Source organism: Heliconius melpomene, chromosome 12, assembly GCF_056956725.1.
Source record: "Heliconius melpomene rosina isolate 202511_hmr_F chromosome 12, ASM5695672v1, whole genome shotgun sequence".
Taxonomy (NCBI): Eukaryota; Metazoa; Arthropoda; class Insecta; order Lepidoptera; family Nymphalidae; genus Heliconius; species Heliconius melpomene.
Genome location: NC_140400.1, coordinates 9,275,508 through 9,300,428, shown reverse-complemented (window position 1 = coordinate 9,300,428; position 24,921 = coordinate 9,275,508). Strand labels below are relative to the sequence as shown.

The 24,921-nt window shown below is 31.3% G+C and overlaps 3 protein-coding genes across 4 annotated transcripts; 2 read left to right on the top strand and 1 right to left on the bottom strand.

Moving 5' to 3' along the window:
• Positions 1 to 3,607, top strand: LOC146533788 (4-hydroxyphenylpyruvate dioxygenase-like). The gene is made up of 9 exons (XM_085194909.1): positions 1 to 224; positions 577 to 678; positions 879 to 1,088; positions 1,592 to 1,692; positions 2,081 to 2,185; positions 2,326 to 2,413; positions 2,718 to 2,840; positions 3,088 to 3,327; positions 3,516 to 3,607. Exons 1-9 carry the CDS (start codon positions 135 to 137, stop codon positions 3,591 to 3,593), a joined length of 1,137 nt encoding a protein of 378 aa, XP_085051035.1. The 5' UTR covers positions 1 to 134; the 3' UTR covers positions 3,594 to 3,607.
• A 4,381-nt stretch (positions 3,608 to 7,988) lies between these two features.
• LOC146533787 (4-hydroxyphenylpyruvate dioxygenase-like) lies at positions 7,989 to 12,946 on the top strand. The gene is made up of 9 exons (XM_085194916.1): positions 7,989 to 8,130; positions 8,370 to 8,459; positions 9,184 to 9,288; positions 10,309 to 10,524; positions 10,837 to 10,937; positions 11,404 to 11,508; positions 11,852 to 12,059; positions 12,232 to 12,471; positions 12,756 to 12,946. The coding sequence occupies exons 1-9, from the start codon at positions 8,128 to 8,130 to the stop codon at positions 12,828 to 12,830; spliced, it is 1,143 nt and encodes a 380-aa protein (XP_085051042.1). The 5' UTR covers positions 7,989 to 8,127; the 3' UTR covers positions 12,831 to 12,946.
• Positions 12,947 to 13,331: 385 nt separating this feature from the next.
• Trp1 (translocation protein 1) lies at positions 13,332 to 24,918 on the bottom strand. 2 transcript variants are annotated; one of them, XM_085194913.1, is made up of 8 exons: positions 24,760 to 24,918; positions 20,003 to 20,129; positions 17,272 to 17,405; positions 16,726 to 16,836; positions 16,215 to 16,432; positions 15,810 to 15,996; positions 15,507 to 15,670; positions 13,332 to 14,950 (listed from the first exon to the last, which is right to left on the bottom strand). In XM_085194913.1, the coding sequence occupies exons 1-8, from the start codon at positions 24,793 to 24,795 to the stop codon at positions 14,782 to 14,784; spliced, it is 1,146 nt and encodes a 381-aa protein (XP_085051039.1). In that variant the 5' UTR covers positions 24,796 to 24,918; the 3' UTR covers positions 13,332 to 14,781. The 2 variants fall into 2 exon arrangements, with proteins under 2 accessions (XP_085051039.1, XP_085051040.1); XM_085194914.1 differs by lacking the exon at positions 24,760 to 24,918 and adding an exon at positions 22,593 to 22,711.
• Positions 24,919 to 24,921: the final 3 nt, after the last annotated feature.

The window sequence follows — 24,921 nt, the reverse complement described above, 5'->3', positions numbered from 1 at the left end:
GCCACATTTGTATCGAGCTTTTACGAAAGCTTGTATATTTTTAGCAAGTGGATTATTAAATTAATAAAATAAATAACAGTTTTATTCCGTTTATTTAAATTGTTAATATAATTTTGTTGGTTCCAGATAATAAAATGACAAAAGAAAATACAGGTATCAATGGAGATGACGGCAAAGTTCTAAACTTTGATCATCTTACGTTTTGGGTGGCAAACGCCAAAACGGTAAGTGGATTATTACAGTAATAACAAAAAAATATTATATTACAAAAATTTATGAGAAAAGATTACTAATTTAATCATTAAATGTCGGTAAATTAGTTTTTGTAAATTTAGTTCAGATAAAATCTAAATCAAAACTGGCACGCTTGGAAAATCTAAATCTATACTAATATTATAAATCTGATGAGTTTATTACAATAATTAATGGTAGTAAGGCAGATCGTAAATAGGTACATTACTTTTGTAAATATTATATAAATATAATAAATCTTAATATAAAAAAGGACGATAAAATTCACCGTTAGATCATTTTATTAATAATATTAAGAAAAAAAAAGCTATCTTAAACTTTCAGGCGTCAAGTTACTTCGTGACCCGTTTTGGTTTCAAACCACTGGCGATCAGACAACCCACAGAAGAGAGACCTGCCATTTCTATTGCCGTTCAACTAAACAAAGTGAGTCATTATAATTATTAATTTCATTTATATAAGAAATTCACTTCTTTACTTATGCGCCTAAAATAATAATGCAGCAAAGTTTACATATAGCAAAATTGCTTATAAGTTTTGTTTATATAAAAACGTAAAGTATCTCTTCAATAACAGAGAAAAGAGAGAAAATAAAAATATATATTATATTTTGAAATGAATTTTAGATAACAATAATATTTGAATCGCCAACAACAGAAGGTGAAATATCAAAGGATTTAACAGATCATGGAGACTTTGTAAAGGACGTCGCCTTTGAAGTTAACAACTTAAATGCGATTGTGGAGAAAGCTAAGAAAGAAGGTGCGGAAGTAATTAGAGATGTGATCGAAGAAACTGATAAGAATGGAATAATTCGTTATGCAGTGTTGAGAACTGTGAGTTTTAATTTTTTTCCTTTTAATTTCATATTTCATTTCATCGTAGTAGATTATCTACTCTACTAATCTCAGAAGGCTTCTATTACTAAGCACAGTTCCTTAGTGGACTAAGGATAGTTCTTTAGTGGATTGGGGTAGAAATGCACTGCATTGCTACAAAACTGCTTGATGAGTCGCTTAACTAAACGCCGTCATCTTTGTGTTACCAGAGCAGGGAAGCAAAAATAATTTATTGCCCCAATTGGGGATCGAACTCACAACCAACGCATTTACAGTAAGATTTCAGACATTGTATATGTAAGAAAACTGCATTTTATTCATATGTTCATATAAAATAAAGCTAATAGAGATATGGCACTACTCATATCACGTCTTACTCCACTTGCCTTTAGCGTATACTTTATATATTAAGCTTAATACTTTATATGATAACGGCAATATACCAATTATTTTTAACATAACTAATTTAATATAATAATAAAAGAAACATTTTATTACAGTACGGTGACAATACCCACACTTTAATCGATAGATCAAAGTACGCAGGAATACTTTTCCCCGGATACGAAGCTTTGGAAGCAGATCCAGTCAACGAACTTTTGTAAATTAACTTGTGCCTATTATTAACTGAGAAATTATGGAAAACATATATTATACAGTATTATACAATAAAGTACATCGGAAAAGTAATTAAGTATTGAGGTCCATTGGTGCAGGGGCTTAAGCGTGCGACTGTAAGCGCAACAGGTTGTGAGTTCGATTCCCGAGTAAATGACATATTTAATGTTTTTATTTCCTCGGTCTGCTATCGAGACAAAGCGCGGCGTTGAATTCCGCCACTCAACACGCAATACTTCCAGAATTCGGCGGAAGTTAGAGAAAGGGAATGTGTAACTGGAACGGCTTTCCAGGTCCCTCTGCTTATCCTGCTATGGATACAGCGTAAAGCTAAAATAAATTATACAAACTATTCTTTTACTTGATTTTAGACCGGAAACAGGACTGTCTTTTGTAGATCACGTAGAAGGAAACATGGCCGATGGCACTCTAGAAGATTCTGTCGCTTGGTACGAGAAAAATCTTAATATGCATAGGTAATATATACTGGTACATTAATAAAATTATATATTACTAGTATTATAAGAAAAATCTAATTGCTTATTTCTTATAATAAGCACTATTTCTTATAATAAACAGTCTTTAGTATGAAATTAACATGTTAATTATTTGACAGATTCTGGTGCGTTGATTACAGCCACGACTTAGTTCCTTGGTCTTGTATAAACTCCGCTTCTGTCATAAATCAGAATGAAAGTGTTCTTGTGAGTCACAAATTTTTATTTTATTAAGATTTATTTTGTAAATATGAAAAAACAAAACTGGGATTTCTTTCGAGACAACAAAAGTGGGATTTCTTTCGAGACAACAAAAGTGAGATTTCTTTCTAAAACAGAGTCATATATTAATGATGAAAATAAAAACATTATAAATTGTTGTGTAATAAGTCTTTACACTAACATAGCTCGCTCTTGAACCATGTTTGAACTAATTATTCAACATTGCATAGTACGAAATAATTAATAAAAAGATATGAGTAAATTATAGTTAATTTCTATTTATTTCTAGCTATCTTTAAACGAAGCAGCCAAAGGGATTCGCCCTACAAGCAAAGCCTCTGAATTTGTGAAGGCTTTGGGCACGTCGGGTGTGGAGCATGTAGCCCTGTATACTGATGATATTGTTGCTACAGTAAGTATTATATAGAATTATAGACTATTTGCTACTATTGACAATTACTTTATATTAATAAATAAACAATTTATATGCTTTTTCAAAAATAAATATAAGGCAGGTAAATTAATTTCTAAGTGTATTTCATATTATGTATGAATTTAGTTCAACAAAGAATATTATAAAATTTTATTATCTTATTAAAATAATACCTTTTACAAATATATACAAGCCAAGTGATATAAATTGTTAATTTTGTTTTTAGATGAAAAGCTTAAAAGCTCGGGGTGCTGACATCTTATCATGGCCTCCCACATACTATGAACTTATTAAAGAAAAATTAAAAGACAGCTCTGTCAATGTACAAGAAGGCATAGAAGAGTTGAAAGAGCAGAATATTTTGATAGATTTCGATGAAAGAGGTTACATGTTACAAGCTTTTACTACGCACTTACAAGTTCGACCTACTTTGTTTATCGAGATTATACAGAGGAGAAATCATAGGGTATGTGTTTTAATATTGAATTATTTGTATTTTTCACAAAATGTTTCCTTTTGTATGAAAATAAACCTGTTACTAAAAATAAGCAACTAAAAATTAAATTTACAATTAAAAATCCAATTCGTTTAAAACGTAAAAGCTTAAAGTACAAATTAATTTTTAATTTATATTAACCTATATTATAATTTCAGGGATTCGGCGCAATGAACTACAAGTGGGTGTTTGAAGCCATAGAGCTGTTGGACAAATCCAAAATTGAAAGTCAATAAGTCTTGCTACAATTATTTTTAATGCTGTATTGTCAAATCTGAACAAGATGGCATATATATTTTTTCTTTTTTACTTGTTTTTTTGCCTTCGCTTAAGAGTTTATTTTTGCTATAATGAAAATATAATATGCTATATTATAACGAAAATAAATTGTTTGGAAATTTCTTTTATTAGCATTAGTGATTTTCATTAAGTGACGGAAATAATATGGCACTTTTCCAGTCAGGGACTTAGAAAAGGAGAGTACCTACCTATTTAAATAAAAATACATCAAGTATTTACCGCGAGTCAGGACTATGAATGCGTCGCAACGGCGTCTCATATTATTAAATCCTATATAATACTTATTAAAGTTGTTATTGTAAACAATATAAAGAAATAACGCACTAATAAATTTATAATGTTTATTTACTTGTGTACTCGTATTTAGAGGAGGGTTTAACATATGTTTATTTCTAACTATAATTACATTATAATTTATAATAAAAAATAAATGAATAAAAAATTGAGTTTTATTTTTTGCCTTACTTTTTTATATTTCCACATATGACACTTGAAGTTAGAACCATGAGGAAGACATCTATTTACTTATTTCTTTCGTATTTGTCTTTACACCGTATATCGCATACAACAAGCATTAGGAACACGGTGTTAAGTCTAACTAGTTTTGAACAGAATTTTAGACAACTCTATTAAAATGATATTAAACTATAATATCAAGCATTATCGTTTAGCTTTGTTGTATTTGAAATTATTGATAAATTACAAGAAATACTACTTTGCGGCGTTGAGTCCAGCATTCAACACGTAATGCATTCAAATTCGGCGGAAAGTGTCTTAATGGGATTGCGTGTCTACACACTTGGTTTCCAGGTTCCCTCTGTCTACCCTGCTATATGCGGTATACAAAGTGAAGCTAAAAAAAATAATTTCATAATATTCTGTAATATTAGAAAATATTGTGCAATATATAAAATATAATAATAATATCAAGTAGGGAGAAACTTGTTCTACTCCCAATCTCTACTGAGGTGGGGTAGAGACGTCTTACTTCTTCTTAGTAGAGTACATTAAATAGATTTACATTGTTTTTAATCCTAATAAATAATTTGTTAAAAAAAAATTAATTACGTTTTACTATTATTATATTCAATTAAAAAATATAATATTATTAATACAATACAATTACTTAAATAAATTTACTAAAATATTAGTAACGATTTTTATAAATAATTAAATATATATTTCTGAGCGCATGCAGAACCCTGATTATCGACTTCCACGTTCTTATTTATTTAACATATCTTAATCATATTAAGATATAATTTTCAAGTTAGTAGGACTTTTCGTTAAATTTTTAAATTAGTAGATAAAATAAAAAAAATACATTATAATAAATTAAAAAAAAGCTTAGCTAATGTAAGAAAATAATTATATGCAATTTCCGAATGTTTACAAATACCTAAATGATAATAATAGTCATCCTACTTAAAACAAACCTCTTAAAATAGTGTCTTATTAGAGTTCCCAAATTATAATTGCATTCCCTTCGATTCATGGTGAAATATAATAAATTTTCACATAATATGAATTATTATGGCTTCTTATAATTAAAAAACATAAGAACTAAGAAATACTACGAGTTGACACGCCACCCCGCCTCTGTGCCACCGCCACCGACCTCGACCACATACCTCGTCCAGTCCTCATTTGCATTCTGTTTACAACTTTGCGATGAAAATCGAATAAAATATCGACAAAACATAAACTTGTTTGCTATTTTCTGTTCTCTTGTTATTCTAAAATGTCTCAATACATTCAATTCAGTAACAATTGTTAAATCAGCTTCACGCTGTATCCCGCACACCGCATACAACTGTAGGTTCCCTCTGCCTACCCTGCGGCGTGAGGGATACAGCGGGATTTCCCAGTTTCGTTCCCATTCTGGAGGCATTGGGTGTTGAGTAGCGCAACTCAACGCCGCTCTTTGCTTCGACACCATAGCGAAGAAATGAAAATATAAATGTAAATAAATATTTTATTCCCTCGAGTGGAACCGAACCCACAATTGTCGCGTTACAATCACACTCTTGTGCCGCTGCGCCACAACGGTTAAAATAAAAATATTATATAATAAACGTAAACGTATTATACAATAAAATATTATATAATAAATTAAATATAATATTAATGTAATTTAAATAGGGATTTCTTTATTACAAAACAAATAGTTATAGTTCGGTCGCAGGTTCCATTTCTTCTTAGTGTATATAATGGAATTATTAATACGGATTTTAAATAATTTATATTTATAATGGAACAATATGTATGACATTGAAATACGTCAAGAATAGAAATTATCATAATAATATATAATAATGAATATTTGTAATATTTTTCATAAACAAATAAAAAGAGCTACGAGATAGATTTACAAACTTAGAGTAAGTGAGAAAGAAGATGTTATTACAGTTGCTTTGGAATACATTTATTATAAAATTCTTTTTTTCTGACGACATAGTCAATTTTAATAATTACAAAAAGTTAATAAGTCTTTTATCACAATGTACTTTTAATTTCACACTACAAAAAAATACTGTACCTACCTATAGCTAACTACCTAACTAGCGAGTAATGTTGGTACTGTTTTTACAATGCTAACAGTAGAGCTTTGTATACTATTTAGGAATATTTACAGGATAAAAAAATTTGGAAATCCATCCATCCATCCATCAGCCTTTCATCCACTGCTGGACATAGGCCTCCCCTAATTCTCGCCATTCCGTCCGGTCCTGCGCCCTTTGAATCCAGCGGATTCCCGCTGTCTTCTTAAGGTAAATCTCATGTAGAATAGTTTTCACTTTATATAACATTTAAATTGCAACATTGGCTTCAGAAACAGTAACCGTCGAGTTCATTATGCAAGATACAGTTCATACTGTATCTTGCATATGGCAGGGTAGGAAGAGGAAAACGTAGTGTTAAGACACTCTATTTCCTACTTTCACCGCAGAACTCAAGGCTGGGCTTTTGTCTTTCTTTTAAGTCGTGGCCTTTGTGAAGTTAGACTTTCTGAAGTTTTGCGCATTGTTCACTGGGTCAAAATATAAAATAAAAAAAATGTTAAAATCTTACGTGCGAGTTCATCTACAGCTAACAAAAACGGCCAAGACTCGTCGAGCGTGCTGTATCTAGGCCTACAACTTTAGGTTTTAGGTTTACTGAATAACAATAAATTGTTTACATCATAAAAATATTACATACTTTTTAACAAAAAATATTAGCCATACTTGTCTTCGAATTAATGAACAAAACTGATGCTATAAATTTATTTAATCTTCTTAACACGTTTATGTAAATTTCTAGAATTTTAGTATTATCTTATATTCATTTTACATAATATATGGGATAGGTACATTCTCATAAAGATTGTATAAAATATTTCGAAAAGACTGAAAAATTACCTTTAAATATTTAGCTATGATATTTATGCAGATCTTGTGAGTTTTGTTAATACGTTGCGACATATACCTAGAATCGAGGCGGAAAGTGGTGAACAGGGTGTTTTAACACTAGGTTCCCTCTGCCTACCCTGCTGTATGCGGGATACAGCATGAAGTAGATTTTATTTAAATATACCCAAAAAAAAATATTTACGCTTTATCCTACACAAGAGGGTAACTAGAAAAAACCTAGAGCCGAGATTACCGTTCTCCGCCTTCAGCCTGATTTTGAGACATTGCGTGTTGAGTCGTGGAACTCAACCAAAATATTATAATTTACATAATTATTACAAAAATAAACAGTCTCACGTCATTTTCTTTAGTGATCGACGTAGAAATCCGAGAGGCTCGTCTAGTACCGGTTTGTTCGCACAAAAGCTGCCTTCACGATGACGAGGTACCTATATTGACTATTAAATTAATGAATCTATTTTAGCTTCCCTCTGTAAATTTCCCTGTAAATTCCCCCATTGTAAACTTGGGAACCAAGTGTTAAAAGACATCCGTTGCCCAATTTCCTCCGAATATACTCGTACATTTTATTATGCAATTGAATAAGATAGAAAATAGAAATAGAAAATAGAAGAGATATTGAGGCAAAATGCGGTGTAAAGTTCCGCCATTCAACACGCAGTGTCTCCATAATTAGGAAGCGGAAGTATCTTCACGGGAATGGAATGTCTCAACACTAGGTTTCGAAGTTCTCTCTGCCTATTTGTGGAATGTGCGTGAAGCTAAAATAATAAAAATATTGTTTTTTATTAAAAGTCGCACTAGAAAAAACTATATTAATAACCTGATTACTTGGAGTCGAGTCGAGACGAATGTGAACGTGACTTTATTGAGACTTGTTTTTAATAAAATTCGCAATATTAGATACTCTATATAAAGGTTGGATGTCTGTGCAAATATTCACATTTCTTGAAGAAAATTCATATAGAACTCGTGCCTTACTAAATATATTTTTTATAAATTAAATTTAAAATTAATTACAATCGTGATCTTTTTAATATTTATAAATTATTTAGTGATGGTGAGTAAGTCTTTTAACCAGCACAAAATTAACAAGTTATAATAATTTGAATTATTAATAATTTTATTTTTGTTCACCGACTTCAAAAAAGGAGGTTGTCGAACTTAATATATAAATATTTTTTATGCATGTTCCTTCGATTTATCAGTCGTTTTATGAACGTATTTGATTTATTTTTGTATTTCAAGTAAGAAACTAGTGAACATGTACTCGTAGTTTTAAAATCAAATGTCTTCCAGACCTCGTATACGGATAAAGGGCGGAAGCCTGAAGATGGACAGTTTCTCGCATTCGATCATCTTACATTTTGGGTGTCGAATGCAAAACAAGTAAGTACTATTTTAATGGAAAATTTTAGTATAATCGTTTTAAATTATTTATTTTGATACGTAGTGTAATGTAAGTAAAGTAAAGTAAAATACTCTTTATTGTACACCAAACATGTATCACAATCAGGAGAGATAATATTGTTATTATAGTACAATAGGCGGCTAGTACAATAGTAAATGTATTAATATCTACTTATTATAACTCTCTCATATCAGTCTCTCTAGCTCTAGCTCTAGCTGTTCCACACTTTAATTTAGAATTTCAATATTTCTAGTGTTATAAACATTATGAAATTAGAATACCACACATTTTTAATTACTAAATTAATTGCTATTAAAGAAAATAAAATAACTGTGATGTTTAGTTGTTCTATTAAGTTCTTTTATTGATTGACTGATTTGTTAGAACCAGATAAAAAATCTTTCTTTGTTCCTAGATAATAGTGGGTTTCTTTTTATCCTAGAAACTATAAAATAAAGTTTTTATTTATATTCAATTAAAAATAGGAATATTTATAGTACCTATTTTTATTTATATTTATACAAATTATTACCTACTTGGAGTTTGCTTTACATCTATTTATTTTTATATTCTTATTAAAACACCGAAAGGACGACGTAGTCGATACAGAATAAAAAATAAATGTCCACTATAAAAATATATTCTAATTTACAAGAATATATTATTTAAAAATAGTGATATAAATAGTAAACTTGATTTTAGGCGGCGAGTTACTATGTGACGCGATTTGGATTTGAACCTTTAGCCTACAAAGGCTTGGAAACAGGTTCTCGTAAGATAGCCTCCCATGCCGTCCGATTGAATAAGGTGAGTTGCTATTTTTTTTTGAACGTAAAGTAGAGGGAACGTGGAATCATAGTGTTTACTCTTTCCGTTAACATTAGGACACTTCCGCTCCCCACTTGTCGTCGAATTGGGAAAGCATTGCGTGTTGGGTGGCAGAACTCAACGCTGTGCTTTCCCTTGTTACCAGAACGAGAAAATATTAAGTTTTTCATTTCTTCGAGTGGGAATCAAGTCTGCAACCTGGCGCTTATGCAGTCATCACGTTTCCCTGAAGAAAACAGAGGGATGAACTTTGACGTATATAAGTGACATCATAGCTCTCCAACGGCTGAATCAATTTTGATTTACTTTTTTTGTTAGAGAGTTCTTAGAAATTATACAAGACTAGCGGACGCGCGCAGCTTCGCTTACGTATTTAGGGGTGAATTCTAATAACCCATGAAACATGTGTTCGATTAAATATTTTTAAGAGTCTAAATTTAAATACTTTTCCATACAAACTTTCAACCCCTTATTTGCACCCTTAGGGGGTGAATTCTAGAAAACCATGAAACACATGTTCAATTAAATATTTTTAAGAGTCTAAAAATCAAATTTTATAAAAATCCGTGGCGATATAAGAATTTTTCCATACAAACTTTCAATCCTTTATTTGCACCCTTAGGGGGAGAATTCTAGAAAACAATGAAACACGTGTTCAATTAAATACTTTTAAAAATCTAAATTTCAAATTTTATAAAAATCGGTGCCGATTTAATTTTTTTTCCATACAAACTTTGAACCCCTATTTTACCCCTTTAGAGTTAAAATTTTTCAAAATCCCTTCTTAGTGGATGTCCAGATTATGAAAGTAAACATCTGTTCAAATGTCACGTTTCTACGCACAGCGGTCACGGCTGTGAGTGAGGACAAGTCCTTTTATATATATAGATAATATGTAATTGTTAGAAGATTATCAGCGACTTATGTTGTTTGCTTACGTTGTGAAACTTCTTGTGCCGGGGCTCGTGATTTTTTAATTATAATTTTTATTTATTATAGATCATCTTCGTATTTCAAGCACAATATGAGCCGGTTGATACAGATTTTGTTCAAGAAGTCGGTGTTCATGGCGATTTTGTCAAAGACGTTGCTTTTCAAGTAGAAAACTTAGATTATATATTGAAATATGCGAAACAAAATGGTGCCGTTGTAGTTAGAGATATATGGGAGGAGAGTGATGACGAGGGAGTTGTTAGAATGGCTGTCTTGAAAACTGTAAGTATTTGTAACATAAGTAATATATGTTACCTAACTAGGAAAAGCTAGTAATATACCTATAAATTTAAAACTATAGATAATTTGACTAAATTACAGGCTTTATTTTTAGTAATTATATGTGAATACCTCAGTAACATATTAAGCTCTACACGGTAGCGATAGACTGATTCTACCCCGGACACTTTTTGATGAAAATAGAATTATTTCAAAAGCCAAAACGGCCTCAGCATCTAACACTTTTAAGCATAATTAGAAAAATTATTTATTAATTTGCAGTATAAATATTAATAAATAACGTATTTTTTACAGTATGGTGATAATACACACACTTTAGTCGACAGATCGAGGTACAATGGAGCATTCCTGCCGGGCTATGAACTTTTACCTAAAGATCCCATACAAAAATATTTGTAAGTAGCATTTGTAGAAAATAATTATTTATTATTAGGATAAACTAGGTATTTGTTTTTATATTGAATTTGAAATTTGAATTTATATCACATATTTCTATCAAGTCATTTAGAATTTACTTTAAAAATAAGTTTAAAATGACATCCAAAATGAAAATATATGAATCTTAATGTAGTGTTTGTAAACATTTTCTTAAAAAGAAAATTATTTTTCTTTCCTAGGTGGTAACCTAGGAAAGAAAAATAATAATAAAATAATAAATAATAAAATAATAATAACCTAGGTGGTTTTGGAGAGGCCTATGTCCAGCAGTGGACGAGGACAGGCTGATGATGAGGTGGTAACCACCACGGCCTTTAAAATTTTTATATTAATAAAATTTGTTTTGATTTATACTAAATTTTAGAAAAATACAAAATTTTAATAATATATATGTAGGTATGTAATGTAATATATTTTTTGCAGACCAAAAATAGAAATCAACTTTATCGATCATGTGGTAGGAAATCAGCCGGACAATGGTATGGAAAAAGCAGCGACCTGGTATGAAAAATGTTTACAGTTTCACAGGTAAATATGAAATTTGTTTTGATCTTCAAACCAGCAGTAAGAGCGTAGTGACGAAAAATATTGATATTATTTATTATTAAATACTAGATTATTACTTTCAAATTTTTATTATATTTTATTTTAGTATTTTTTGTTAATAAGACCATCCGCATGTATTTTTATTATTTTTGTAACAAGTGACCTCGCGGCTTTGCCCGCTTGAACTGCACCATCATTTATTTACTAATCTCTTGAAGAAATAAAATATTTAAAATTTTCATTTTTCTCGCTCTGATAATGAAAAACGCCTATCCTGCTATATGCGCGATAAAGCGTGAAGCTACAAAAAAATGTTCTCTTCCAGATTTTGGTCAGTGGACGATTCTCAAGTGTGTACAGAATACTCAGCCCTACGCTCAATAGTTATGGCGAATTACGAGGAAACTGTTAAAATGCCAATAAATGAACCAGCTGTGGGGAAACGCAAGAGTCAGATACAAGAGTACGTCGAGTACCATGGCGGTGCTGGCGTACAGCATATCGCGATTAACACCGAGGATATCATTACTACGGTAATATATATGGTGTCTTATAATTTTTTTTAATTTTAATTTGTATGTAGTTTGAAAATTTACAGCAAATAAGTACTTAGAGGGACGGACAGAATCTTGTTAAATGTTAACATGACAAATATTAACACTTCTTTGTTATACTATTTAATAATTAATTATTTTATTTATGCAGATAGAACACCTACGGTCTCGTGGCGTCGAATTCCTGTCGATATCGCCAAAGTACTACGAAATAATACGCAATAAGCTACAACATAGCAAAGTCAAAGTCGCGGAGAGTATAGACACTTTGGAGCGTTTGAACATCCTCATAGACTACGACGACGATGGCTACCTCTTGCAAATATTCACGAAAAATACTCAAGATAGGCCTACTTTATTCTTGGAGGTTATACAGAGAAGGAATCACAATGTAAGTTTATTTTCTTCTAACTTTTTATTTAGGCTAAACGCAACGGATGTGGGTTCGATTCCCACTCGATTGACCTACCAGAATACTGTATCGTTTTACTTATTTTTTTTATTACAATATAAATTTTAACGTATGTATGTCATATTATTAATATAGTTAAGAGGTTGTGATGGAACTGCAGCACATTTCCACTCGCGATACAGCGGGAACTAAACTAATAAATGAAAAAATATTAGTAAGAAATTAGAGAAATATAATTATATTAATATGTTTGTATTCCATAGGGATTTGGAGCTGGTAATTTCAAAACGCTTTTTGAATCTATCGAATTGGAACAAGAAAAACGCGGGAACCTATAGTCATTCTAATAATATGTATCTAATAATTTAGATTGTAACATTAAGTGTAATGTAATACTAAGTAATTGTTATTTTTGTTATGTAAATTTATGTATAAATAAATGACAACATTGAAATTATGGTTTTTGGTGTCCAAACGTAACTAGGTCTTCAACCCAAACCAAAACTTTTTAATATAATTATACAGGTTGGAAGTGATTGCGTCCCTGCAGCTTTTAAGGTAAAATATTTCAAACCAATACCTAAAAAAAGTTATCAAGTTTGCTCAACAGTTTGACGTAGAATTTTTTTTAATCTTTACGCTGTTCGCTTCTGGAGGCATTGCGTGTTGAGTGAGCGTGCAGAACTTAACGCCGCGCTTTTGTTTTATATTAATATTTGCAAGAGTATATCATGGCGCTGCTTTATCATTAGTAAACAATAAAAAGATACACATTGATAAAAATGAAAATAAACCAAAATAATAAAGACGCTATTTAAAAAATGAAAATAAAAAACTTCTCAGAGTATACCATTTTATTTAATTAACGTATTAAACGTCACAATACATCGTCATGTAACATTGATTAGATCTTGAAATGAGAGCGAGTTATTTACAAAATAATGTACTGAGGTACATTTATATTATAAAAGTGACAGTTGACAGATTGAAATGGAATACAGATTAAATAAGTTTTTTTTTTTACTAAACAGCACAAGTTTTAAGATGGAAGTACATATAAAGAAAAGAAAATATAAAAGACACAATTCGTCCAACGAATTATATTAATGAAACGTTTAAAATGAAATTCTGTGATTTTTATTATATCGTCAAAACCATTAGAGCACCAAAATTTAAAATAAACAAATATAAAATTCACTACACGATTTATCCTTATATCGTTTTAATTTGATACGAATATCAATTATTAGATTAATATTGTCAATAAATATTACACAAAAAAAAATCGATTGAAACTTATAAAAGTTGTGTGTTAAAATATTATTCTAAAATCACGTATAAATTAATTTACAATGAATTAATAAAATAAAAAATGTAAAGAATAACATTTTATTTTAGTATTTCAAATTAAATTGTATAATAATTATAGCATTGTTATTTTCATCTAATTTGTGAATACTAACAACTGATCTATGTGAAAAACAACTTTTCCAAACAGGCAGATTCGAATTTGCTACTACATACAGTATAGAAACACACAAATTATTTTAAATGCATACTTTATACATATATTCAACATATAATTCGTTTATAAAATTTATTAATTATTTGAAAATCACGTATATCTTAATATTTTATAATATTTTACCAATTTACTCATAAATCATTAGAATAAATTCATTTTTTTCATTAGAATAAATAACTCGTCTATATAAAACACAATCTTTATAAATTTACGTAATCATTAAAAAAATTAAAGAATTAATTACTTTCAAACATACAAAATAAAATTTAAAATTACCGCGAAATGATTATGTATTATTATTATATATATAAAAAAAGAACAATCTTGCATTACAACATTCCCCACAAATTTCCTGAAATATATACACTCCTGCCCAGAATGATTATATTTAGAATTCACTTGTTTTAGTTTCACGCTATATCTCTATAGCTAGGTTAGCAGGTGAAACGTATTAGAACACAATCTGACCCCACGCACCGTCCAATTTTAGAAACATAAAGTGTTGAGGAAATGAAAATGGTTCATTCCCCCGAGTGGGTATCGAACCTTGAATCACATGGCCAATTACAATTTGTAAAAATTATATGTATTTACAAACACAAAAATTATACATAAGAAAAAAAAAATATATAATTTAAACATTGCTGTGTATCAAATCACATATAACAAAATGAACATCAATAATCAGCTATAATCATCTATAATCAACCATAATCCACCTGTCCAGAATAGTTAGTTATATTATGAAACTAAACACTATAAATCTAAGTAGTATTATCCTTTACATCGGGTTCTATGTCTCCCGGTTCAACTATTTCAAAGTCCCTGTCGGTGGATGAGCGTTGAGAATCAGATTCTGATCCTGAATGCTTATCGTTCGGATCGGGTGCCTCTGGTGATTCTAATGCTTCTTGAGGCTCTTGTGTGTCTTCCCTGGAAATATAAGACATTTATTTGTGTTGTATTATTTATTATTATTTTACTTATTTAGATTTTATTTGATCGGAAATTTTATTTTCATTTGATAATATATAATAATAACACCACAAGGCCACCATAGCGCAGATGGATTGCAGTCGTAGGTTTCACTATTGCAGGTTCGAAACAAGCTCGGGGAAATGACTTATTTCTACTTCTCTGCATTAGTAAAACAAAGCGCCGCTTTAGGTTCTGTCACTTAAAATCGACTGTTTTGAACTGAGATTGTAAGCGGAGAGCGAAGAATGGATTGTCTTAGCACTCAGCTTATTCTGCTATATGTAGTAAAATAACGAATTTAAAATAATAATGATATAACAATAACAAAACTTTATAATTATTATTTTCATTTGCTCATACAACAACGCAAATTGACTTCTGCACCTCAACACACAATGTCTCGAAAATTCGGCGTGCGTCTGAACCGGAGTCTTTACACTAGTTCCCTCTGCCTTCCTTGCTATATGCGGGATACAGCGTAAACATATATATGTTATTTAACAATACTTACTTAGCTTCTTTATCCGCGTTCTCTACCACATTGGCGCCAGTTTCCTTGACTGGCTCCTGTAATAATGGTTTTTCTTCTTCTTCGTCAGAATGTTTGTCTTTCTTGCGTTTCTTCTTGCTTTTAGACGACTTATCGCTCTCTGAGCCTGGGCCGCGGTATTCATACTGTAAATTAAATGTAATTATTTATTTGTTGTTTATTGTTGTAACACATAAGTTAAAATAGGTATATATATTTTACTAACACATAAGTTAAAATATACCTTATATTTGTTAAAATATAAGCTAAAAAAGAAATAATCACTTTATAAAGCGGCCAGAACGAAGCGAAGAAACCCACATCTTCGGTCAAATTTGGTAACAACCACAAATGATGTCTCGACAATGTTAGTATCCATACAAGACAGAATACGACCACTCTTAGTACGGCCAAAGCTATAATCAGTACTAGGAAAGCTGCGGCCGCCACACTCAGGTAGTATACGCCTTTGCTGGAAAGAGAAATATTATATATAAATATATAACAATAACAACTACTAATTATTATTTTTTATATTGTAGATAGGCAAGCATTTGTCCACTATCTCAATTAATTGTTACTTGTGATTTTCGCACAAACAAATAAATAATTATTATAATACAATTGCAATTAAAATTTGCCTAACTCTGCTACTAAACATAATATATAAACACATAAACAATCACTAACCGTACAGTAGCCGGCCACAATGGAAACATGCAAACTCCAATAGTACCGAACACGACCAGCGCCCCACACAACCAGTAGTACCACGGCATGGGGTCGTATATCCACACGTACGCGTCTAAAGTATCCAGGAATATTTGCTCCATGTGCATTTCTAGACGGATTTTACGTTTTTTCTTTTCTTTCTCTTTGTTTTCTTTTTCTTTGGTGTCTTTTGTGTCCTGTGAATGATATTGGCACATTATAATCGTATACAGACAACAAATCCTATTCCAAGAAGGATAGTTTTAAAGAGATTTTTTCAAAATTAAAACAAAAATGTTGTTTATACTTTTTTTTAAACGTGTATATAATTGCAATTATTAGTAGTTCAAAACAACAATAAAAGAAATTTACAATTTCAATACATTACCGAGGGAACGTCGATGTATAATAGAAACATATAGGTAATTGACAAGTATTTGAAGTTAAAATTACTTTTATTTTAAAATATACTCAATAATTTAATTGTTACCTTATTTTCAGCGGCACTCTTGTCCCCATCTTTCTCGTCTCCACTCTTACTGGACTTTTCTACATCTTTTTTCTTGGACTTTCCTTTTAACTCTTGTTCACTGACTGGAACCTAAAAACAATATGTATTTTACGTTAATTATAAATTTATAAAGAACCGTAAAGAACACATATAAAATTAATTATATACTATGTATGATAATAAAATACCCTAATTACTTTTTTTATCTTCACGCTGGATCCCTTTTATGGATCCTTTAACAATTGGGGGTGGGTTCAATTCCCATTTTCCCCAGAGAATGGGAATTGAACCCACAACTTTCACGTTAACAGTCCCGCTGCAGTATGACAGCCTCAACTTTTAGGAAATAAAACGTTTTATATAAGAGAATGCCCTTATTTATGCTCACCCTACACTCAATATGAAAGAAGTTAAAATAATCTAAAAAAATTAAAAAATCTATTTCAAGTCTTCCTTTCCTTGCATTATAAAAAAATGTCGAATTACAGGAAAAAATAAATAGTAACTTGTTACTATTGTGCTTACCTTCTTAGCTCTGTGAAATAATTTGTGCACTAGCATCTGGTGCAAATAATCTGTTACTTCGTGGCGCGTTGTGAATATTGGGTTCTTCCCCGTCGCCCATTTTGATGTTAGTAATGCGTCTACGGCCTTTGTGCCTGGAAATTATTAAAAAGTAAGTATTAATCACTTTTTCACTTCATTACACTTATTCACAGCTTCACGCTGTATCTCGCACACATCAGGGTAGGCAGAGGGAACCTAGTGTTAAGACTGTTAGTTCCCCACTTTGCGCCGATTTTTTGAGGCATTGCGTATTGAGCAGCGGAATTTATCGCTGGGTCAGGACGAAGAAATTAAAATAATAATAATAATTAATTCCACTGAGCGGGGATCGAACCCTAAACCGGCGCGTTGCAGTCACACCCTTGTGCCCCTGCGCCAGGAAAGCCTCATTTAGCCTTCATTTATACTGCTTTTAAAAAAACAACTGTCCGATTGTAAATGGAACTTACTTATAAAACAAAAAAATACTTTATAAAATTTACTTTCGTAATACAACATAGTGCATATATCGCTTAAGTATGTAAATTGAATTTAGACATGGCATAATATTATCCACGTGTGAAACTAAACATTAAATATGAAATATCGTAACGTAAGCTTGGATATATGAAATAAAAATCGCGATAACCTCAAAAAGTAGGTCAGTTTATGAGATTGATACGAAATATTTATTAAGTTCTGAGTAGCATTACTCATAATATGGGGTTTTATGAAAATTTTACTGTAAACACTATAGGGTTGTGGGTTCGATTCCCACTACAAATATTTACTTTTCTTATTTCTACGCCCTGGTGGACGAGGCAAAGGAAAGTGCAAACGAAAGTGTCTTAATTGAAACGGAGTGTCTCAGGTCGCTCTGCCTATGAGCAGGATACAGTGTGAGGCTAAAAAACGTAGGTACTTAATTTTAAAATTACTGCTCTTACACTACGTAATTGAATATACAAATAATTTTATATTTAAAAAAAAATACCTACTTCTGTTAAGACATAAAACAAATGTTCATACAGGGTGAGTCATATTGAACTTTCCGGTTTTGGAAGGACGTTGCACGAAGAAGGGAAGGAGTAGAAGGGTGGGGATGGTGTCATTAGACGCGCCATGACATGCAGTTTTAGTGTGAGCAATGGCTTGGTCGGGACAACATCGTGCGTTCGTAGTTGAAGAGTTTATTAAAAATGGCGGCTCCGTGATCACAACACAGCGTGCGTTCCGTTTACATTTTGCTATTGGTCGACGTGATCCCATTCCCACTGGACCAACAATCAGAAATTGGGTATCAAATTTTAGAGCAACATCATCAGCATTAAAAACAAGGCCGAATTAAGACGTCAACGTCAGCGGAAAACGTGGATAGAGTGCGGGCTTTAATTCAACAATCCCCTCGGCGTTCTGTTCGGAAACATGCCGCTTCACTAGGATTATCTTTCAGTAGTGTCCGCAGAATACTGCATAGAGACCTTAAATTTCACCCATACAAGATTCAGGTAGTGCAAGAATTAACAGTTAGAGACTTAGACACACGAACAAATTTATGCCGCGACATTCAGCAGATCCCCCGCACTGCTGTTTTGATCTTCAGTTCACCTCGCCGGAACTGTCAACAAACAGAATTTTCGATACTGGGCTGAGAATAACCCACGAAACCTACACGAACGACCACTTCACAGCCCTCGAGTGACAGTGTGGTGCGCTATTGCAGAGTTTGGTGTGTGGGGTCCCTATTTTTTTGAAGAAGATGGTCAAGTCGTCACAGTTACCTCTGCTCGGTATTGCGACATGCTTGAAACTTTTCTGAAACCGAAATTGGAGGAATTAACGCAGAATCATGACAACGATAACATCTGGTTCCAACAAGATGGTGCTACAGCCCATACATCCAGGCGTTCAATGGAAATCCTGCGACAAATGTTTCCCGGTCATCTCATTTCTTTGCGAGGTGACGTTGGGTGGCCGCCGAGATCACCTGATTTAACCCCCTGCGATTTCTTTCTCTGGGGTTACCTGAAGGAAAAGGTGTACACGCATCGTCCCCGAACCATCGATGAACTGAAGGCTGCAATCACGGAAGAAATCAATGCTATTCCGCTGAATATGACTCGACGAGTAATGGACAACTTCCGGGAAAGGCTTCAGCAGTGTGTGGTCAATGGAGGTAGACATTTACAGGATATCATTTTTAAAACCAACTAAATTAAAACTGCATGTTATGTGCTTTCAAACAATAAAATAATTTTTACTGCATGTCGCTTTGTTTTTAATACACACCTTATTGAAATCGGAAAGTTCAATATGACTCACCCTGTAGTTGTGCATAAACCAGTGACGCAAATCGGAAATAGAATTGTGTGAAACGAACAGTGTTTATATTAACTCATGATTGTTTAAAGTTTAAATCACATATCAGATATTAGCATTATTAAGAACTTATACATGACGCTAGCGTGACGAAGTACGACAAAGGAGAAAAGCGACTGGCTGTAAACATGACGATTGTGGATTCGATCCCCATTCAGGGGAATCCTTTATTTTCATTTCCCCGCTTTATCCAAAGCCAAAGCGGCCGGCGGTGAAATCTTCCACTCAATACACAATGAATGGAGTGTCATAACACTAGATTCCTATGTCCCTCTGCCTAGCCTGCAAGGTTCATATAGTTATTTCATATCTTTTAAAAAATAGTAGATACCTGTAAAATACTCAACGTGATGGTTAAGGAATTTCGTCTTCTTAGTGGGAACGTTCGCCTTCAGCCATTTCGCGACGGAATACTCTTCGCTTGTCGGTTTTTCAGGTACAGGAGGTTCACCAAACTCCTGCAAAATAGATAATTATGCTATTAAATTTAAATATTTAGAAGGGTTATAAATATAAAATAAATATATATAAATATTTTGTTTTATTTTAGGTAAAGGCTGAGTAACAATGCTTAGTATCTCAGAGCAAGAGCTCGTTTTTCTTTGATAATGAGAACGGACATAAAAATATAAGGAAAAATATGATAATTATAACAAATAGAGTCCAGTCTGTCCAGTCCAGTCCACAAAGTCTTACTGTAAACGCGACTAGTTGTGGGTTCGATCTCCACTCGAGGAAATAAGATATTCATTTAAATTTATATTTTCATACTAGAGCGAAGAAATTAAAATATTTTATTTCCTCGAGTCGAACCCACCACCAGGCGCGGTTTGTCACTGCGTTATTATGTGTTTACTACATAAAGCATAGAAATTACGAGAATAATCATTTAAATAACAATTATTGTTATAAATGAGTCACTCAAATTATGTTAAATTGCAGCATTATGTGGAATCTGCCATAAATCCAAACCATTGTTGATCATAACGCGAAAACAAATGTCTATTCCTTAAAACGTAAATGAATAAACGTATCTTAGCCTCGCAAAGCCATCGCGGAGTCTAACACTGTGTTGTCTTTTAGGACTTAAACAAAATATTTTATAGAGCTTTTTTACAGCTTCACGCTGTATCCCGCGTATAGCGGGGTAGGCAGAGGGAACCTGGGAACCTAGCGTTAAGACACTCCGTTTCCATTAACACTTCCCCACTTTCCGCCGAATTCTTGAGGGCCTTAACGCCCCGCATTGCCTAGATACTATTGATTGAATGGGAATCGAATTCACAACCATCGCGTTAATAGTCTCGCGGGGCCTTCTTATTGAGAGCTTCTCACTTTGTGTTGCTCTTAAAATTATATCTAAGTAGTAGGCTTATGTGTGATTATAGTAACGTTATTTAGAACCAGCGGAATGCTATTGACCCCGTTAAAACCCAACAACAGAATAAATGTATGTATTTTGAATAAAAAAATCTACTATTTATATAGTTTTAAGAAAAAATAAGAATGAAATAAAGTAATAAGAAAGAAGAAAATAATAAAAAAAGTAATAAGAAAACAAAGGTCTCTTACGTTTAGCTCTCTACATTGATGGAGACCAAGAATAGCGTAATGTATGACCATTTACTAATCTTTCTGTTAGTCTGAAGCCACGGGAGGCACAAGAATCATAAAATAAATACCTAATTATAATTAAATAATATTTGTATATATTTTTAGCTATGTAGTAAGCCGTCTGACAGTCGTTAATAATTTCAAATATTATTAATTCTAGTATTAGAAGCATTATGAATAATTTCATAATTAAATTTAATAGATTTTATAAAAAAACTCGAACTCACGAATAGTTCTAGAAATCGGAAGAATATTATAGAGACCTCAAAACGTAAGAAGTTGTTTCGGAGCCCCCTTAAATACTTTATTATTTTTTACTTTTATACATTATTTGTTATAATTTCATCTAAATCACGCTACAACCTGCTGAAAGACGGACAGACCAACAGACAGCGAACTCTTAGTAATAATGTTCTGTTTTACCCTTTGAGCACGGAACCCTAAAACACTAAGGTTCTTTAAAACCATTATTTCGTAGCGCCACTAAATCTTGAAGTGACCATTGATAAAACGACATAGAGCTCAACCATTGTAGTGACCCTGACATTGCAATTGCCAGTAATAACGGCATAGGTACCTACATTAAATAATCAATTATAAAAAATCGGTAACAATTTTATATTTGATAAAATATTATATTACTATTAGCAATAAACATCATTCTTAGGAAAAAATCGTGAGATTTCGAACATTAAGTATAATATTTTTGCGTGTTTGTTAATAATACATAAATAGAAAAAAAAAATTGCAACCTTTGCAACTATAGAAAGTTATTATATTGTTCTTTTTTAATTATAGCATAGAGAATTTAGAGTGTCAAGACACATTACCATTGTACAAAGTAATAAAAAAAAATTGCAATTTTTTGCCGTATTTTGCAAAAATTATCAATGTTTATAATATTTAATATTACATACGAATAATTCCGCGAGGCTTTTACAGTTAAATCACCATAACTGTTATTGTTTAAATCGGTCAATCAAATGATTAGTTCGATCAAAAGATGATGACAGGAATGTCATTGTGGTACTAACCCACGAATTTTACTTGTGGAAGTTGAATTCGACTATTTCTCCTGTTGTACATTAAATATTTTAATTTTTAAAATTTTAGTTTTTAACAAAACAATAAAAGTGAAGAAAGAAAATAAAACTAAAAAAACTCACATAAAGCTTTAAATAATAGAGCTTTTAGTTAGAAATAGAAATAGATTCAATAAAAACTTAGTAAATACACCTAATATACTTTATATTAAATAAATAATATATATTAATAATAATTATAAAATTAAATAAGCTTTCACTCACAAAGTCTCTCATTTTAACTTAAATTTAAAGAACACGTACACCCCGCACTGTACAGTGACTGTCGTCGACTAACGCTACTACGCCGGTGAAAGTGGGACATTCTCTTTACTACTCAGCATATATTTTATAGGTACGATTTAGGTCTATAGAACAAGCTACTTTGATTTATATATTATTATTTTCATTTATTTTTTATTGTACACATTTTGCGTGAATATTGTAGAGTAAGCAAAAAAAAATACTTTTTTAAAAAAAAACCTTGATTAGGGTTTCAAATGAGGAAAACCGCATGACTTCCCAATTTTGGACGCTGCAGTATTAAATTCCCGGAATCCTAAGGATTTGCAGAACTGGAAAAAACTATATCCAAGAGTGCGAGTAACGTCGACAAAAAGTTGAGATCTTACTTTCCAAATTCATATTGTATTGATTTAAGCTCAGCAAGTATCCGCAAATACCCATATTGAATTCAAAATGCGGGATTGGCAACACTCTTTATGATAAAAATAATATAGTACAAAACCAATATAATACATTTACTTCAATTAGCAAAAAAAACGTCACATAATCAGTACCTGCATTTCTTAGAATCATTAATTATTGAGATAAGTCTATATTTTTAAACGGTTTTATTTATCTTAGTTATTATTTCACTCAGTATCGAAACATACTGTGTTATACAAACTGAACTGCACCAAATTAAAGATCTGAATTATATGTATGACCTGAGTAGTATGTTAAGATTATCTACAATCATAATAACAATCATTACACAAACTGTTATCAATAAATGTAAACAAATCTATATCTCCATTATTAAATAATTAAAATTAAATTATTAAATAATTAAAAGAAAATCTTTATGCATAATACATAAGTAAATAATATAATGGCCATTATAGCCCAGTAGAACAGTGTCTCACTGTGAAAGTTATGGATGCAAAACCAATTACCCACTCAGAATAAAATGTGGTGTTTAGTTCTGCCACAAAACACACAATACCACATCGCAATTGGTACAAGTGATTGTAAACATGATGGTTATGGGTTTAATTTCCACTCCACAGACTTAAGTTTGTTTTTCTCTATAATACATATTATCAGTAAATGAGTAATAATTTCAAAGACAAGAAACTATCTAGCAATCCATGAATTCACCATGTACAGTCATAGACAGGCCAAGATCTTTTAGCAAAATATATAAGTAATATATAAATTAAGTCTGTATAAACCTATTCCTGGTCAGTTTGTTGGTATTAAATAGCTATCTCTTATTGCTTAACATAAAATTATCTTTAAATTACAAGATGGCAATTTATACTTTTATAAGTATTTAACTTGACACACTTGTGGAAATATAGAACAAATAAATGTTTTAATAAGTTTTTTTGTTAACACAAATGTTCCTGCTGTTTAAATAAAATTCTTACATAAAAACTAATTACATTACAAAATAATTGTGGGAATAACATATTGATGTTAGAATTGTATCAGGCATGTTATATTACTCATATAAACAGTTCAGCTCATTTACAATAGATTTATTAAAAATACAAGGTGATTAAATATAAATATGTTGTGGTAATCCATCAATAAATTTAAATCTTGTAATTTTTTTTAACAAATGAGTCAGAAATTTTATAGATAAATTTACAATATTATTTTAAAACATACCTTCTTCCGCTATAAACAAATTAAATAAAAGATTAGTAAGGCGGTTGGCACAGATCAAACAAAGAACAGCCGGAAGGATTGCAGTTTATTTTTAAATTGTTTTAAAATACCATGTTGATGTTATATTAAGGAATACTGCGCACTCGTCATGGCAATATAGAATGTTAAAAGTAAAGCTTTAAATTAACACGACCCTGGCTTGTCTAAGAAGAGAAAAATAATTGAATAATCATTTATTTTTATTTTTACGTCTTGAAAACAACCGAATAAACTACGTCACTAAAAAATTAACACGTAAGATATAGCGTAATTCACAAAATTACGCAAATTTAAGCATGCTTTAAGTAAGATAAAACCAATTAAACTAGAAATATGCTCGTAAGAATAAATACAGTCGGCTGTATTAATTTATGGCGACATGCAATTATTATGCTTAATATATACCTATGTAAATATCTATCGTCATTAAAAAGAAATTTATAGAAATAATTACCTCTTTGCGCTTTTTAGTTTTCCTCTTATCTGCCATTATAATTTATAACAAAATTGTCAACGTTGCGATTGTTGTCTTGACTGAAATTTATTATTTCTTCAGTTTTATGACGCATTACAAATTTAGTGTTGCTACGTACAATAAATAATAAAAATATTAATA

Bases quoted from the DNA above. Each gene is read 5' to 3' on its own strand.
- LOC146533788 (XM_085194909.1), top strand. From the start codon at position 135: ATGACAAAAGAAAATACAGGTATCAATGGAGATGACGGCAAAGTTCTA. The intron at 1,089-1,591 runs GTGAGTTTTAAT...ATTTTATTACAG, and splicing joins GTTATGCAGTGTTGAGAACT to TACGGTGACAATACCCACAC. The intron at 1,693-2,080 runs GTAAATTAACTT...ACTTGATTTTAG, and splicing joins GATCCAGTCAACGAACTTTT to ACCGGAAACAGGACTGTCTT.
- LOC146533787 (XM_085194916.1), top strand. The intron at 9,289-10,308 runs GTGAGTTGCTAT...TATTTATTATAG, and splicing joins ATGCCGTCCGATTGAATAAG to ATCATCTTCGTATTTCAAGC. The intron at 10,525-10,836 runs GTAAGTATTTGT...TATTTTTTACAG, and splicing joins GAATGGCTGTCTTGAAAACT to TATGGTGATAATACACACAC.
- Trp1 (XM_085194913.1), bottom strand. From the start codon at position 24,795: ATGGCAGATAAGAGGAAAACTAAAAAGCGCAAAGAG. The intron at 16,837-17,271 runs GTAAGCACAATA...TATTGTTTTTAG, and splicing joins TATTTCACAGAGCTAAGAAG to GTTCCAGTCAGTGAACAAGA. The intron at 15,997-16,214 runs GTTAGTGATTGT...TTCTCTTTCCAG, and splicing joins TTGTGGCCGGCTACTGTACG to CAAAGGCGTATACTACCTGA.